This window comes from Pelobates fuscus, chromosome 3, assembly GCF_036172605.1.
Source record: "Pelobates fuscus isolate aPelFus1 chromosome 3, aPelFus1.pri, whole genome shotgun sequence".
Lineage (NCBI taxonomy): Eukaryota > Metazoa > Chordata > Amphibia > Anura > Pelobatidae > Pelobates > Pelobates fuscus.
This window is the reverse complement of record NC_086319.1, coordinates 45,624,429-45,641,965: the sequence shown is the minus strand read 5'-3', so window position 1 is coordinate 45,641,965 and position 17,537 is coordinate 45,624,429. Positions and strand designations below refer to the sequence as shown.

At 37.3% G+C, this 17,537-nt stretch overlaps 1 protein-coding gene across 1 annotated transcript; it reads left to right on the top strand.

The window, feature by feature from the left end:
* The first annotated feature begins 224 nt into the window (after nucleotides 1-224).
* Nucleotides 225-14,855, top strand: CCDC107 (coiled-coil domain containing 107). The gene is made up of 7 exons (XM_063446993.1): nucleotides 225-467; nucleotides 7,149-7,345; nucleotides 10,077-10,143; nucleotides 11,984-12,074; nucleotides 13,093-13,193; nucleotides 14,138-14,579; nucleotides 14,619-14,855. Exons 1-6 carry the CDS (start codon nucleotides 314-316, stop codon nucleotides 14,413-14,415), a joined length of 888 nt encoding a protein of 295 aa, XP_063303063.1. The 5' UTR covers nucleotides 225-313; the 3' UTR covers nucleotides 14,416-14,579; nucleotides 14,619-14,855.
* Nucleotides 14,856-17,537: the final 2,682 nt, after the last annotated feature.

Here is a 17,537-nt window from a genome sequence, read left to right as displayed (position 1 = left end):
CCCAGCTCAGCTAGAGCCATAGCTTGGCTAATGTAGCCTAAATATTGCAATCATGCCTTTTTCAATTCACAACAATTAGTTTTCATGTGAACAATCCCTACAGCTAATAGTGGGCAGCCATTTTCCTGGAGACCAGGGTTTTTAACTGCAGCCTGTGGAACTGGCTCCAAGAAATAGCTTACAGCAACGGAGACACTTTCAGTGACGTCACTGGAGCCGCAGCCAATCAACGCCCAGGTAAGTGTGAAGCTTCTCCCTGAGCTTGGCTGTAGGTGCCAGTTGTAAGAAGAGGTCGCGCCTGGTCGCCAGCAGCATGGCGCTCTCCTTCTCCCAGCAGATGATGCTGTCAGTGTCCCTGGCACTGTGTGCTTGTGTCCTGTTACCCCGGTTATTTGGAGGAAAGGGAGACGGGAATATGAAGCCTGACCCCAGGAAGATGGTCCCTGTCAACTCTCGCCCACCCAGAGGTAGCTGTGCACTGGGGGGATATTATTTATCTGGAATAGACAAGAGGGGGGGCTGCACTCTGGGGACCTGCATGTTCAATCTTTTGAAACACAGACCTGCCTTAATTATTATAATGTTTTCCTGGACATATTACTTTTACATGTTGTTGGAAATCACATGAAAAAAACTGTCTTACATTTTACAGGGCTACCTAAAATCACCTATCTTGGAAACCAAATATGGGGATTTATTTCCTCCAGCCTATATTTTGTATACATTGTATCTGTATTTTGCATACATTGTATCTGTATGTTGTATTAGAGCAGCACTACTGTTGAGAAATGTGTGTTCCCAGTTCCCCTTTTTTTAAAAAAGGTGCTGCCTGACAGTAAGTAGCATTAAAATGCTACGGCTAGGATGTCACCTCATTAATTACTGCATCTGAATGCTACATGCTATCTTGGGGGGGGGGGGGGGGGGGGAGAAGGGATGCAGTCCAGGAAAACTTTGTCAGCTTTAACTGTTTGACTTGCACGAGGTTTAGTTTATGTAATTCCAACTGATCCGTAAAGTCACATCATTTTATTTATTTTTTTCTTCTACAAATGATTTGATCCGTTTTTGCAAAAATGTGATATTTGATTTTGTTTGTGTAGGTAAGATGAGTTGTTGTCACTTTAAATAATTTAATAAGTAAAAAAGGGAAGGATACACATGTGATTACTGTTTACTAAATTCAAATAAATGTTCCAGATTTTCTATTTAGTACTGAGAATCAGGGACTTGAAACCTTTTTGGTAGGTTTAGTTTTGTGAGTGCTGTGTTCATGTCTTTTTTTTTTTTTTTTCATTTTATTTTTTCAAAGAAATTTTATATATTTACAGTAGTGTATAAGGATTTTAGATTTCATTCATTTTACACATATTTATTTTATTTCTAATATTTTAAATGTTTGTGTGAGCTCTTAATAGACCAACATAGTGAAGTGCATGTCCTGATAAAACATATTTATTCTTTTTAAATCCTGTTCATCATGGTGGTTACAAGTGTGTATGTTGTACATGACTACTTTTTTATGACCAACTGGTAATTCAAACTGAACTCTTTTGAAAATAAAGTTTTGGCATTTGTTGATTTTCCAGGGCTGTTTGAGCATGAGAATCTAGTTTACAATCCAATAATGTTTTTTACCATATGGGTGGACAAGCAACCAGAGTTTTATTTACTGTACTAGCTAGAGTATTACTTATAAAACATCATGTTTAACAGTTAAAACATGTGACAATTCTTACCTTACTTGGATAAAGTGACACCTGAGCTAATTGCTTCAGGCAGGTAACCTGTTCTATGGAAAATGCTGAAATACATGTAATACATGCTTGAGGAGGTTTACATTCTTTCAAAGGTATAGTGAGTTTAACGCCAATGCACCCCTGGCAGCATAAGGGGAGTCATTGGGCGTTTCGTCTGGTTAATGTCAGTTCTGTACATATTTATGTGCACAGAGTTGCATTCATTGGTTGAGAGCAGTTAGCTGATGCTTTTCAGCCAATGAATGGATGGCGGGATTAGCATCCGGCTTTTGGAGATCTGGAGAAGCTAGATGCACATCTGTCTATAGAGGACACTTCGTGCTCAGCAGAGATCCAGGTAATTGGGCACACCGGTTTGCCCCATTACTGGGATACAGAGCCAGGATGCACCTGGCATCATAACCATTATAGTGGGCTATAGTGATTATGATGCTTGAAGGAGCCATTTAAAGAAGTTCTTTCACTTCCAGGGATCTTTATGTTTTATAAAGACCTCAAAATGTAACATGTCTTGTTTTATTGCAGCAGCTGTTGGGAAGCTATAAAAGATGAGTACTTACCTGGAACTCTCCATTATGGGTGTCCCACCATCTTTATTTCAGAGTCTGTCTTTAGATCCTGTCACTTAATCCATCAAAACCCCACATCTGTTGTATTCTTGTACTTGTGTTCCTGCAGAATACTCCATAGAGTTTCTTGAAGTTGATGGTGGAAGCTCTGCCTTTTTTGTCAATCTCCGCGTTGCCTTCAAACATATATTATGATATCTTTTGATTGCATTAACATTTTTAATGACATTCCAACAGAGCTTCATTACAATGTTATCTTCTGAAATACTCAAAAGTGAAACAGCCACTTTGTAATTTGAGGAGTCTTATGTTTTTGCAGACTAGCATAGACTAATCTATATTACAATAAATTAAAGGTATTCTACAGGCATCAAAGCTGTTTTAGTGTATCTCACTGTTCAATTCACTGACATTTAGGAGATAGGTTCACTTTGTTTCTGTTTATGCAGCCCTAGCTACACCTCCCCTGGCTGTGACATATGGCCTGCATAAAAAAAGGTTTCATTTTCAGATGTTGCTTACTTTAGAAGTTTTCATCTGCTCATTGAACGTTAAAGGAACACTATATTGTCATGAATACAAACGTGTATTCCTGACACTATAGTTGTAATAACACTATTTACCCCCGCTCGTCTGCCTTTAAAAGGTGAGTTTACTCAACATAATTCCAATGCCGTGCCGGTCTCCCTGCAGCTGGCCCCGTTCTGCCTCCTTGGCTGAGAGCATCACTTTTGATGATCTCATCCAATCAAATGCTTTCCTATAGGAAAGCATTGAAGGGAACCGCAAAAACACCATGCTGCACCAATCAGCATCTTCTCATAGAGATGCATTGGATCAGTGCATCTCTGCCTTACCCATTCAACAATATTGGAATCCAAACTCAAAGATTGTAGTTTATTGATAAGCCTTCTATGTACAACAGTGTCAAAAGCCTTACTGAAATCTAGGTAAGCAATGTCTACTGCACCACCCTGATCTATAATTTTAGTTACCCAATCAAAAAAATCAATAAGATTAGTTTGGCATGATCTCCCTGAAGTAAACCCATGTTGTCTCTGATCTTGAAATCCATGTGTTTTTAGATGTTCAACAATCCTATCCTTTAACATGGTTTCCATCACTTTCCCCACTACTGAAGTAAGGCTTACTGGCCTATAGTTGCCCGACTCCTCCCTATTACCTTTCGTGTGAATGGGCACAACATTCGCTAACTTCCAATCTTCTGGGACTACTCCTGTTATCAATGATTGGTTAAATAAATCTGTTAATGGTTTTGCTAGTACACCACTAAGCTCTTTTAATAGCTTTGGGTGTATTCCATCAGGTCCCATTGACTTATTTGTCTTTACTTTTGACAGTTGAAATAGAACCTCTTCCTCTGTAAACTCACGTGTAATAAATGACTCATTTATCCTTTTTCCTAACTGAGGTCCCTTTACTTCATTTTCATCTGTAAATACCGAACAAAAATATTCAATGAGGCAGTCAGCTAGACCTTTATCCTCATCTACATACCTTCCTTCTTTTGTTTTTAATCTAACTAATCCTTGTTTTACTTTTCTTTTCTCATTTATGTATCTAAAAAAAGTTTTGTCCCCCTTTTTTACTGACTGTGCTATTTTCTCTTCTGTGTATTTTCTGTGTATTTTCTCTTCTCTTATAACTTGCTTAGCCTCTTTCTGTCTAATCTTATAGGTCATTCTGTCTTCCTCACTCTGGTTTTTTTTATAATTACTAAATGCTAACTTTTAGTTTTTTACTATTTTGGCCACATCTGCGGAGTACCACAGTGGTTTCTTGAATTTTTTGCTTTTACTGACAAGCCTAATGCAATTTTCTGTTGCCTTCAGTAGTGCAACTTTTAAATAATCCCATTTCTTTTGGACTCCATTTAAATTTCTCCAGTCTTATAATGACTCCTTTACACACATTCTAATTTTAGAAAAGTCTGTTTTTCTAAAGTCTAAAACTTTAGTTTTTGTGTGGTGTGACTCAGTCACTGTTCTTATATTAAACCACACTGACTGATGATCACTGGATCCTAAACTTTCACCTACAGTAATATCTGATACCAAATCTCCATTTGTTAACACTAAATCTAGTATGGCCTCTTTACGAGTTGGCTCCTCAACGACTTGTTTTAGAGACAATCCCAGTAGGGAGTTTAGAATATGTGTGCTCCTGGCACAAGTAGCTATTTTTGTTTTCCAATTCACATCAGGAAGATTAAAGTCACCCATGATGATAACTTCCCCCTTCATTGTCATTTTAGCTATTTCTTCAACTAGTAGATTATCTAACTCTTCAATTTGTCCTGGGGGCCTATAAATCACACCTACACGAGTTACTGTGTGATTACCAAATTCTAACATAACCCAAACGGACTCTATGCTCGCCTCACTAACCTTTATTAGGCTCATAAAACCTTTATTGGCAACTGACATTTAATGTGGATAAGTGCAAGATAATGCATCTTGGACGTAAAAACCCAAGGGCAGAGTACAGAATATTTGATAGAGTCCTAACCTCAACATCTGAGGAAAGGGATTTAGGGGTGATTATTTCTGATGACCTAAAGGTAGGCAGACAATGTAATAGAGCAGCAGGAAATGCTAGCAGAATGCTTGGTTGTATAGGGAGAGGTATTAGCAGTAGAAAGAGGGAAGTGCTCATGCCATTGTACAGAACACTGGTGAGACCTCACTTGGAGTACTGTACACAGTACTGGAGACCCTATCTTCAGAAGGATATTGATACCTTAGAGAGAGTTCAAAGAAGGGCTACTAAACTGGTTCATGGATTGCAGGATAAAACTTACCAGGAAAGGTTAAAGGATCTTAACATGTATAGCTTGGAGGAAAGACGAGACGGGGGGATATGATAGAAACATTTAAATACATAAAGGGAATCAACACAGTAAAGGAGGAGACTATATTTAAAAGAAGAAACTACCACAACAAGAGAACATAGTCTTAAATTAGAGGGACAAAGGTTTAAAAATAATATCAGGAAGTATTACTTTACTGAGAGGGTAGTGGATGCATGGAATAGCCTTCCAGCTGAAGTGGTAGAGGTTAACACAGTAAAGGAGTTTAAGAATGCGTGGGATAGGCATAAGGCTATCCTCACTATAAGATAAGGCCAGAGACTAATGAAAGTATTTAGAAAATTGGGCAGACTAGATGGGCCGAATGGTTCTTATCTGCCGTCACATTCTATGTTTCTGAACATCAGTGAATTCCTGAACTAAATTAACACACCAATACCATTTGCTGGGATCAAGGATTAATGAATTGTCAATTGCTAAAAAGTGATATTTCCTGTTTAATTACATTTATTGTGTTAGTTGGAAGGTTCTTTGCATGGGAGTTCAAGTTGCACATCATACACCCACACCTGTTACACATCATGTAATGCAGTGAGTTATGCAGGGTGTGTTGAGTTTTTTTTTTTTTTTTAATTTATTTTTGTGTTTTCCATAATGCATTAAAAATGGTAAAACCAACCCTGAAGTGGCCTTTTAAGATGAGTTCCGTAGGTGACACATGCAACTTTATGATAAGTGTCTTGCCACACTTAGGCCAAAAAATTATCTTAACGTTAATAATCTTTAAATCCGCAAGGCTGGAGACATTTTACCAATACGATGTTGGGCCAAATGATTTTTAGCTGAAAATTCTATAGTCTATGTACTGTTTTGTCTTGCTGTGTGGTAGCTAATTCTGCATTATTGTTTTTATATTTCAACATTTTTCCCCTTCCCGTGTCTTGAAGCTGCCAGAATTTTAGGGAATTTTTGATCCCTTCTAACTGATGAAATCTGTCAATAGGGCCTAGAAGAATGTTCACATTTAGATGAGCATAATGGAATTTAATATTAACAGGACGTTTTACCCCAAACAGTCGATATTATTATTATTATTATTATTATTATTATTATTACTTTTAGAGGCTTCATTTATCCGTTGAAGGCTTTTATTTGTTGTGTGACATTGCAGCCATCTGATATGTGAACGGAGTAATGGACATGGGCATACATTGAGTTAAATGGAAAGGGAGATAAACCTTTTAAGAAGCTCTGTGCTTATTTCCATGAATAAATGCACTTTGGGTGCAGATTGTGTAACAAGAGAAGACTTCTGGTAAATGGATGTTAGTGTGAGATTGTGGCTAATTGAATTTTCACTCTCACATTATTACATTTGCCAAAGGGAGATCAAAAGGAGAAAATGGGCTTCTCCGTCATCGTATTCAATGCACAATAGCTTACGTTGTTTCCTTACTCCTGTAGTTTCTTCAACTTGGTACACTGTCAGCTATTTTTCTTCTCAAACCAACCTCTTTGACTTTAGTGTTTTGATTGACAGATATGAAACTTGTGTTCACACAGAGAATTTGAGAGATGTAATCCTGGTACTTCCATTCATAATTCATTTAGGTTCTCAGAAAATATATTATTTTAATGCCATCTGCAAATATTTGTAAATATCATTCATGGGGCTGGGCTCAAGATTACAAAGAATAACAAAGACGACCAACAGACATTGAGCAGATACTGAAATGTTGATCTAACCACATTCCTTCCATTACAGGAGGCCCTGGAGCACATTTTATGGTAGGTAATGACTGACTGTAAAACACTGTAAAAGTGCAGGGAGAGATTTGGGGGATGGGGGGGGGGCGGGTATTTTTGCTAAAAAAAATAAATTGAAAAAATTGTATTTATATCTTTAGGTATTTCCCTGATTGTGCTCTTTATTAATCGCTTACGTGCACAATTATCTTTAGCTTTTTTTCCCCCCATTGTCCCATTTAGAAATGCATGATCAAGGCCATATGCAAATAGAAAGACCAGATACGAAGTCGTACCCGGACATTAAACATTTAAAACATGCAATGGAGAAGGAAATGAAGGCTGAGAAGATGAACAGTAGCGGAAGAAGCTTTGCATTCACCCTAATGCCACTGTATACCATAGGGGTAGCAGTCTTTGCAGCTTACAAATTCACAAAAGTAAGTATTAATAATTACTAATATGATAGTCTAACACTCTTGCTGTTTGTATATTTAATTAGATCAATTGGCCCCTATTTACTATGAATTGGTTGTGCAAAAATGTTCAAAAACACCTACCTAGTAGCAGAATGCCAAAGGATGGGCATTTACAGGTTTTGTTTTTCTTTTCTAACAGAAAATAAAATATAAAAATATTTTGTTATTAATAAAGTGAGCTTTATAGCAACCTGAATAATCAACCTGAGATCTGTATGTTTTAAAGAACTGTCTAAGTACCAAATTCAATCCGTGTTAATGAAATTGTTTCAGATTAGAATAGATTCAGATGTTGTATATATTTTACGTCCAATCATCTGTCTTGATGATTTAATCTAAAAAGGATTGGACTGTGCTGGTTCAATGTCAAGACATGGAAACATTTAAAGGACCACTATAGTGCCAGGAAAACAAACTCCTGGGGACTCTCCTCCTCCTTCGGTCGTCCTCGGCTGAATGCGCATGCGCAGCAAGAGCCGCACGCACATTCAGCCAGTCCATAGGAAAGCATTCTCAATGATTTCCTATGGACGCTGGCGTTTTCTCATTGTGAAAATCACAGTGAGAAGTGCCTCTAGCGGCTGTCAATGAGACAGCTACTAGAGGCTGGATTAACCCATATGTAAACATAGCAGTTTCTCTGAAACTGCTATGTTTACAGCAGGCAGGGTTAATCCTAGATGGACCTGGCACCAAGACCACTTCAATAAGCTGAAGTGGTCTGGGTGCCTATAGTGGTCCTTTAACATATTTAATCCCTTAAACGGACACTATAGTCACCACAACAGCTTTAGCTTAATGAAGCAGTTTTGGTGTATAAACCATGCCCCTGGAGTTTCACTGCTCAATTCTCTGCCATTTAGGAGTAAAATCACTTTGTTTCTGTTTGTGCAGCCCTAGCCACACCTCCCCTGGCTGTGACTGACACAGCCTGCATGACAACAGAATGGATTAATTTTCAATCAGACATATCTTACTTTGAGATTTTTACCTCCTGTTCTGTAAATTGAACTTAAATCATACGCGGGATATGGCAAGCTATTAATAGAGCAGGAAATAAGAAATTATAAACATTAGATTACTTTTTACGGGAAGTGTTAAGGAAAGCTGTGTAAGTTAAATGCAGGGAGCGGTGAATATGACTGCATAAACAAAGTTATTTAACTCTTAAATGGTAGAGAATTAAAGGACCACTATAGTGGTTTTCCTGGCAATAAAGGGTCCTTGGGTCTCCCTCACCCTCTGGGTTCCCATCCCACCGGGCTCTAAGGTGAGGAAGTGGTTAAATTCCTACCTTTTTCCAGCGCCGGGCTCCCTCGGCACTGGGGAATCTCCTCCTTCTGCTTTCATCGTCTGAATGCGCATGCGCAGCAAGAGCCACGCTCATTCAGCCATTCTCAATGTTTTCATATGGACGCTGGCGTCTTCACACTGTGAAAATCACAGTGAGAAGCACGGAAGCGCCTCTAGCGGCTGTCAATGAGACAGCCACTAGAGGCTGGATTAACCCATAGGTAAACATAGCAGTTTCTCTGAAACTGCTATGTTTACAGAAGGATGGTTAATCCTAGATGGACCTGGCACCCAGACCACTTAATTAAGCTGAAGTGGTCTGGGTGCCTATAGTGGTCCTTTAAGCAGTGAGACTGCAGGGACATGATCTATACACCAAAACTGCTTCATTACTATTAAAGAATTGCATATTAATGTATGCTTTTAGTGTGCATACTGCTACATTCCTTTATAATCAGATCGTTTCACCACCTACAATGGTGAGCACTATGGCACTCCTGGCACCATAGCCACTATAGTGTGTTTCCATCAATGTGTATATGCAACCTGCAGAAAAACAATTCAACATACCGCAAAGAATTCCTCATTTAGAGACTGTTCCTGCTAAGCACGTCTTGGTGAATCCAGCAACGGATTTAAAAAAACAAACCAACAAAAAACTAATCGAATGAATACAGTGTGCAATTTGTAGAGCAGCTTTAATTACTTCTAGGCTGCACCAAATGATGAATACAGTGTGCAATTTGTAGAGCAGCTTTAATTACTTCTAGGCTGCACCAAATGATGAAAGCAGCCTTTTAGTTAAATGGTGACCGGTTTGATTGTGCAAAAGGAATAAAATAATAGCACTGGCATCATTCTAGACATGATTCTAGAAGTCCATTAAATGCTAAATTTGGGTACAAGAGACACTAGTGAAAGAACCACAGCATTTGACACACTCTGTACCTAACAAACTGCTCTCAATCCTGTCTCGCCATGTTGTGTTCCCATAACTCATCTTCTTTTGTTGTTCTGAAGATTCTTTTCTTAATTGTCTGGGGAGAAGGTATTTTATGCTGTGGGACATAAGGAACCAGTAATTAAGTTCCTTGTTTCACACACCTTTTTTTTTTTTCTTTGATTCCTAATGCTTAAGTTTAGGTAGGCAGGAAGTTTGTATTCATATAGATGTATAGTTTAGCATTAGGCAGCATCTCCATCTCCTGTCAGCACCACTCATGTAACTATAACCATTTGGACAGGCAATGGAATACCTATCTTTCTCCCATTATGTCTCTGGGCAAGAGGCAGGATTTATTGCTGCAGTTATAAACAACTGTATACAACAAAAGGGAGGCTCTATTCACCATAACCCATGCAAAAGTCATAATTTAACTTATTTTTTTATGTTTTGTAGATCAAGACCAAAGAGAAGAATCAATCACAAAGTGAAAAAGAAGCCGATAAAAAGTCAAAGGAAACAGGTAGAATTTTTGTTGTTGCTACACTTTTCAGCATAAACAAACCCTCCAGATTGCGTTTTACTCTTCTTCTTATTATTATTATTATTATTTATTTTAATTCGGAAACTATGCATATTGGAAGAGAGCACTTTTTGCTGCCTATTAAACCTAAGGAAGAGACTTGTGTCAGTGAATTTGGTTAGCCCTGTCTCCAAGGCTTCCTCTCACTCCTGGTTGCTGTGAGTAAGAAGAAGACGACTTGGACAGCTCTGGCATGAATAAAATCTGTGTGTCTTAGATAAATGCATAATTTACACATTGTGCTGTATAAAATGACAGTAAATGCATTGATTAGGAGTTGTACTTATCTGGATACTGGGTATACGTCATGCAAGACGGCCACTAGAAACAGCCGTCCAATGTTACTCCCTGTAAGGATCAGTGCATGACACAATCACTACAGATGCTCACATGTATTTTTGCCAATAATGCATGTAGTTTTAATGGTGTCAAGGTTGTGCGTAAAAGCACAATAAAATAACTTTTTGTCCATATATAAACTTGCTAAATATCTGGTACCTTGCAACTCAGAGAGCTTATTAAATCCTACTCTAAGGGGTTACAACCAGAATTGGAATCCCTTATAGCAACCAATCCCTGCATGGGTACTTTTCTACATTCTTCCAAAAATCCACAAAGCAGGTAACCCCTGGATATTACAGGTATGGGAACACTTACAAAACAGATCTCAGGACTGGTTGAAAATACTTTAAAACCTCTTGTCACCAACAGCTTTATAAAAGACACCACTGACTTCCTTAACAAACTCAACCAACTCGCCAACTTTCCTGCTAACACCAAGGACATGGAATCTCAGTAAAGCAACGCTCCACATAAAGATGGTATATTGCTTTTTTTTCTCTTGAGCACTGACCATTAAAAAATATAGCCCACAAATCATCGCAAAACTAGCGGAATTCACCGTCATTATTTTAGTTTCAGCAGCAAGGTCTATCTACCAACCACGGGTTCTACAATGGTGCCCTGGTATGCCACCTGTAACAACAAGACCTACTGCATCAAAGTGCTCAAAATGAATTTCAGAAATACCCAGGACAGAAAAAACTTTTAAACCCAGAATATTCCAATGTTTCAATAGCATAAAGAGAGACCTAAATGTTGATTTGAGTTTTCAGTCCCACTAACAAAGTTGTACATGACCACCTCTCCTACCACATACCCTTCTATCATAAATGCCCATACCTTAAGATGCATTGTAATTCCAGAGTATATTATATCTGCATGTATGGTAATCTGTGTGTTTATTTATCTTGCCTCTGCTTATCTGTATGTAGTTGTGTATTTTCTAAGTGTCTGTTTTTATTTACTCATTTATTTAGTTTTTTTCCTCTCCTCTTTCTAGTAACATCTTCTGCACTGTTTTGTATTTTTTTGTTTTTATTTTTCTTTTGTTTAACTCAATGATCTAACACAGAATATTTACAATTTTCTGGAAGAATATTCTTTTTCTTGTCAAAAGCATGTCATTCAAAATTTCTGTAGTCCAATAAAAATGAACTAATGTCATCTGGTATTTGCAGTCCAGTACTACAAAATGTTGAGTGAATATTGCACCTTAGATCTCAGTGTTGAACACAAGTCAAATATTGATTTGTATAAATCTTCCTTCATCTTCTGTTGGTTATAACTTTCTCCCTAGACTTTCATTCCAAAAGTGTTTGTTTGCAAATATGTCTAGTCTGCTTTTCTTTGTAAATCCTTGTGTACTAGAGTTAAGACTCTATATGTACAATATTTAACTATAGCATGTCTGTGGATATAATTATTTGAAATATTTCAGAAACCCAGCTCGTACAACTAGAACAGCACCTGTCGCAGACTGAACAAATGCTGAATTCTTTATTGACACAGCTGGACCCGCTTTCTAACTGGTAAGTACTTCTTGCCATTTTAAAATGGTATGATCATTGTTACAAATCCAGTGTTTTGCTACCCTTACTTTATTTATTATTCAATAAAAAAAAAAATCTTAATTCAAACAAGAATACCATCTGCCATCTATCCATCTGTACTTTGGCTTATCAGACGTTTCATTAAAATGCTCTACTTTCTTTATTTCCTTCACAACCTTCCCTACATCTAGTTGCACGGTATACGTTTTCAAGTAAAACCTAGATGTTGTGTTAGGGTTGTATATCAGAGATCATCAAAAGGCTGTGGAATTTGGCAGCCAAAGGGATTGGTCTCTGATTTATTTATATGTGTGTATATATATATATATATATATATATATATTTTTTTTTTTTTTTAAGTCTGGCAACATTATCACCATATCAACATAAAATAATCTGACACTTTTTTTAGTAGTATTTCCAGGAATTCTAGCTCCCCATATTTGCCAAATGCCTCTGTATTTGGAGGATATTCTCACGGGTTAGTCAGTAAACTTTAACAGGGCTATTTATAAAAATTAGAATTGCTGGCCATTCAAAGATAATTAAAATTTAAAGCCAACTATAAATGACCTGAACTATAAGCACAACTGACTTGGAGAATTTCTCCAGTTCAGCTACTTTGGCCTGATATTTAAAATCCACGTTGAATTCCCCACAATTCTTACTTTAGTAACTAAACCTACAAGCGATTTATTGTGGATCCATATGATTCTTAAAATGTGCGTTTTGGCAGCTTATCTCCATATGGCTGTCTTAATTGTTACCTAAATATTCTACTGACATTTTGGCCTAATACAGTATATGTATATTGGGGATGAACTGTAGAAGAGACAATGCATAGTTTAGTGCTTTTTAGAAATGACATGTAGAAACACAATCCTTGCAGAACATAATCACAGTTGTCCGCATGTATTTCTGTTTTCCTTTTAATATACACATATAACTATTTATAAGAGATGAAACCAATTCATGGTTTTGTGATATTTTATTCTAGCGTTAACACATTGGCTAGCGGTCAAAGAGATGACATCATGAATCAGCTCCAGTCTATCAGACAGTTAATGAAGAAGAGTGGAATGGACAGAACTTCTCTCGGTAACACATGTACAACATTATATTGTTCCTATCAAACCTTCACCTACATGTTATGTTTTTGGCTATGCTTTTCACATGATTTTTTTTAATGTATACTGCATATGCCCATTGTGAAATGTCAAACTATTTCAGAACAGTTTGTCTGCTTACCTAGGATCCGCTGGGGCAGCTCCGACCTCTATTACAGCTCAGCAGTTGCTTCCTGTTGTAACTGGGCTGTAGAAGAGGCAGAGAGCAGCAAACTGTGGACCCTGGGTAATAAGTCAATCTGTTCTAAAATGGCTTGACTCCTTATAATGGGGGCAATGAGCTCATTATAATGGGGGGAGCTGAAGTGGTTATGGTGCTTGGAGATTATTTTAACAATCTAGTTCTGCTAACTTACTTTATTTTAATTTGTTTTGTAATCCTAAACAAACAGAACCAGTGGGTTAGCTAAGTGGAAGTTAAGAGTTTTTTTTGTTGTTTTGTTTTTTTTTATCTGCTAATTGGGCCTCTAATTTGCAATTCCCATCTTGATTCAACACAATTCGCGTTTACTGAATAAGCCCTCTCAAGACAACAAATAAGAATAAAGTCCAATAATTATGACCTGTAAAGGATAAGGGATTGGACAGAGTTTTGGAGATCTTCAAAAAAGACAAATACATTATAGCAAAGAAAATTAAAGCATGTTTACTCAGTCTACTCTAATGCTATAATACACATCAGGAGAGATAGAAAGACCTAAATATGTATAGCTGTGTGCGAATGAAGGATTGATGTGCCATGATTGAAAGAACATTCTTAATGTGGTATTGTCTTTAGAGAAGGGTAGCTAGACATACCTCTAAATATCCCTCACTCGGCTGCATAGTAACATAAAAAAATATATATTTTTTCCTTCATACAGAAATCATCATAAATGCTTGTTAAATAGTTAACTTCTTTTCATTCTTTCATAGATAACAAAACCTGCGAAGATGCAATTGAAGAACTTATCCTTTCATTTAATGAGCAGGAAAAAGACTTGTATGAAAGAGTTGATGAAGAGGAGGAAGAGGAGGAAAATGATGAACAATCTCTAGAGCCCGAAGGGACAAGTTTAATGCAATATGACATTTCAGAGCCATCAAATCTAAACACAGCTGTGGATTCTTCGGAACTCGAAGGCCATCGTGAATTTGATATTATGCCAGGCCAGGAATCTAGTGTCTTAAGGAAGCGCAATAAAAAAGAATGAGTCCTTCACAAAAAAACATGCCTTGCATTCTGCATGAATCTCCTGAACTAGCCTTATGTTAACATATTTCATTACATGTGATGGTTGCTAAGTTATTGGTGTAGAGAACTTTCTAAATAATTCATTCATCTGACACTAATGAATATTTTTAAGATGAGTTTCAGGTTTATTCGTTAACCCAAAGACTGTCAGCAGATGAAAAGAGAATTGCAAACTGTGGGGGAAAAAGTCCTTTCCATCTTGGCATTGTGGTGCAAATCCTGTAATTTCTGAGGTTAGGTCTTGTAAACCCAGTTCACCTACAATTAGCACTGCCTAGCCTGATTTAGCATTTTTCTGAATCTCTTTATTAGGGTGTTTTAAAGCACACACCGATTTTAATCACAAAGTAGATTATATTGGTTTATTGGGTAATATAAAGCAGATCTGTTAAGCTTCTCCCCCCCCCTCACCATCCCCTGACAAATTTATTTTTAAGAATTTCAAGATATAATCTTTATGAAATGGTCATGTTGACTGTGTTGGAATCTCACTGAACTTCTAATGCAGTAAAAATATGACAAACTAGGGACTATTTTGTCGTATGGATTTTTCCTATTTGTGACAAAAAGGTGAAGCAACCTCTGCCATTTTTTAACAATTATCTCAGCCATCACTCTTGATGGTAGTGTGGAAAGAGGTGGCATTGTCTATGGAGCCTCTAACATGATCCTCCATACACCTCAATGTACTCTTGCGCATGTGCGAGAGTTCATCAATGATGTGGGCTTCTGGCATATGAAGTGCCAGGATCATCCATGTCTAAGATGGACTTGGCAACAGCCGTGAGTGACCGCTTCAGGTAAAACCCATCTTCCCCTACATCTCTGGGCCACCGGACACAAGCCACTGGGGGTCTTTGCAGAAAATAAATAGACCCAAGAAGGTGACAGACACTTGAAAATGCAAACATTTAAGCAGCATTTTTTTTCCTGCTGCTAAAGCAAAAAGAGGCATTCAACCTTTCACTGCCTTCAGTTTCATGTAAATTAATATAACAAAAGAAAGCCTAACTGGGGCAAAATGTTCCATAGTTTAGGCATTATTTCTATGCAATGTTTTAGTTATTCCCACTTTAGGGATGCTATTATTAAAGACATATTTATATTAAGCACAGTTGGTGGAACAAATTATTTTTGTCAGAATATTTCAAAAGCTTGTGGTTTTTTTTTTTTTTTTATATTCTCATTTGTTTGACTACATGTTGAATCAGAAATGAATACGCAAAACTGTCAATGTACTTGAATATAATGTCATGCTTTGATATATTGCTTTTGCCAAAAAAAAAGGTGGTAAGAAAACTAAAAAAAAAGTGTTTTCTTACGCAATCATTAAAATTAACAATCTCACAACTCAAATCATAGTTTTGCATGTGTTAATGGATATAATCTGACAATCTCTGCCAATCAAATGCTTTTCCATAGGACAGCATTGGATTGGCCGAGATTGTCAATACTGATAATCTCAGCCAAGGAAGCAGATCGGGGGCGGAGGACCTGGGCAGCGATGGAAAAAGACAAGTGGTTTTTTTTTACCTTTTTAATGGAAACAAGGGAAACAGTATTGTCCAGACTACACATTTGTGTTCTCTGAAAAGGCAATGCTACATGAAAATGCCTGCAGAGAGTGACTATAGACACCAGAAAAACTACATTAAAGGGACACTATAGTCACCAGAACTACAGCTTGTTGAATTTGTTCTTGTGAGTAGAATCATTACCTTCAGGCTTTTTGCTGTAAACAAAGAGGAAAAAAGCCATTTTTACATTACAGCCTAGTGATAACTTCATTGGCCCCTCCTCAGATGGCTGTTAGAGATCCTTCCTGGGTCATGGCTGCCTAAAATGCATCCAAACATTCAGTATCTCCTCCCTCTGCATGAAGACACTGAACTTTCCTGATAGAGATTCATATATTTAATTCATCGCTATGAGGAGATGCTGATTGGCCAGGGCTGTGTTTGAATCATGCTGGCTCTGCCCCTGATCTGCCTCTTTGTCAGTCTCAGCCAATCTTATGGGGAAACATTGTGATTGGACCAGGCTACCACTTCTAATGATGTCACAAGACGGCTGTTTTTTTTATTTAGGAAAACAGCATGCAGAGTTACAGCTTCTGGCTTGAATACAGTAAGATTTTGCTATATTTATGGAGGCATGAGGGGCCCAGGGGGGCTAGATGGTGGTGTTAACACTATAGGATCAGGAATATATGTTTGTGTTCCTGACCCTATAGTGATCCTTTAAGCTGTAGTTGTTCTTTTGATTATAGTGTCCCTTTAACAAATAAAAAAGTAATGGGAGTAGAACTATATAATGCTTAGTGAAATATCTGAACTTAAATATTCATCCATTGTAGTACCATACTAGATGATGTTAATCCATGTCTGAAAATAGAGACACAATCTTAACAAGTTTCAAATAGTGTAAGATAAGTGAGAGGCAAAAATGTACTGGTTTACTATTGCACATCAGTGATTGACAAAGCGTGTAATTTTGGGAAGGTTTATCAGTGAGTATTCTGGTTTAGCTATCCAGTGTCAAAATAAATAGGAGTAACGTTTTAAAATGCAATGTTTGTGAAATAAGTACTATCCAAATGTTAGTAAATAACTGATCTTGATAAAGTTTCAATTGAAAGGTCCCGTAGGTATTCAGCTCACTGCTGGAAAATTCAAATTGAACAGAGCTGCGGGCCTGGTGAAGCTGTCATTGCATTTAGCATTGGACCTGTTTCTAAAAAGGTGAGCCCTTCCAAATTTAACCGTCAATTACAGATGGCTTAAAGTAATCTTCCTATACAATAACAAAATGTCTACTCTTATTAGTATCTGGAAAAAACAACTAGCAACAAATCCAGTGGCCAGTTGATATGGGAATAATTAAACTTTATTCTAATTGCATTTAACAAAAAGGAACAGGGAACTGATTTCCTGCACATAATCCTCCATACATTGGTTTGAGATGGTTTTGGGTCTGTTTCATCTTGAAAACCTTGTAGCAGCTTTTCATAGCATTAAAAGCTAGGATCAAGCTTGTAGTCTGTTTGAAATATTAAATTAAACACAGCACATACATATTGGA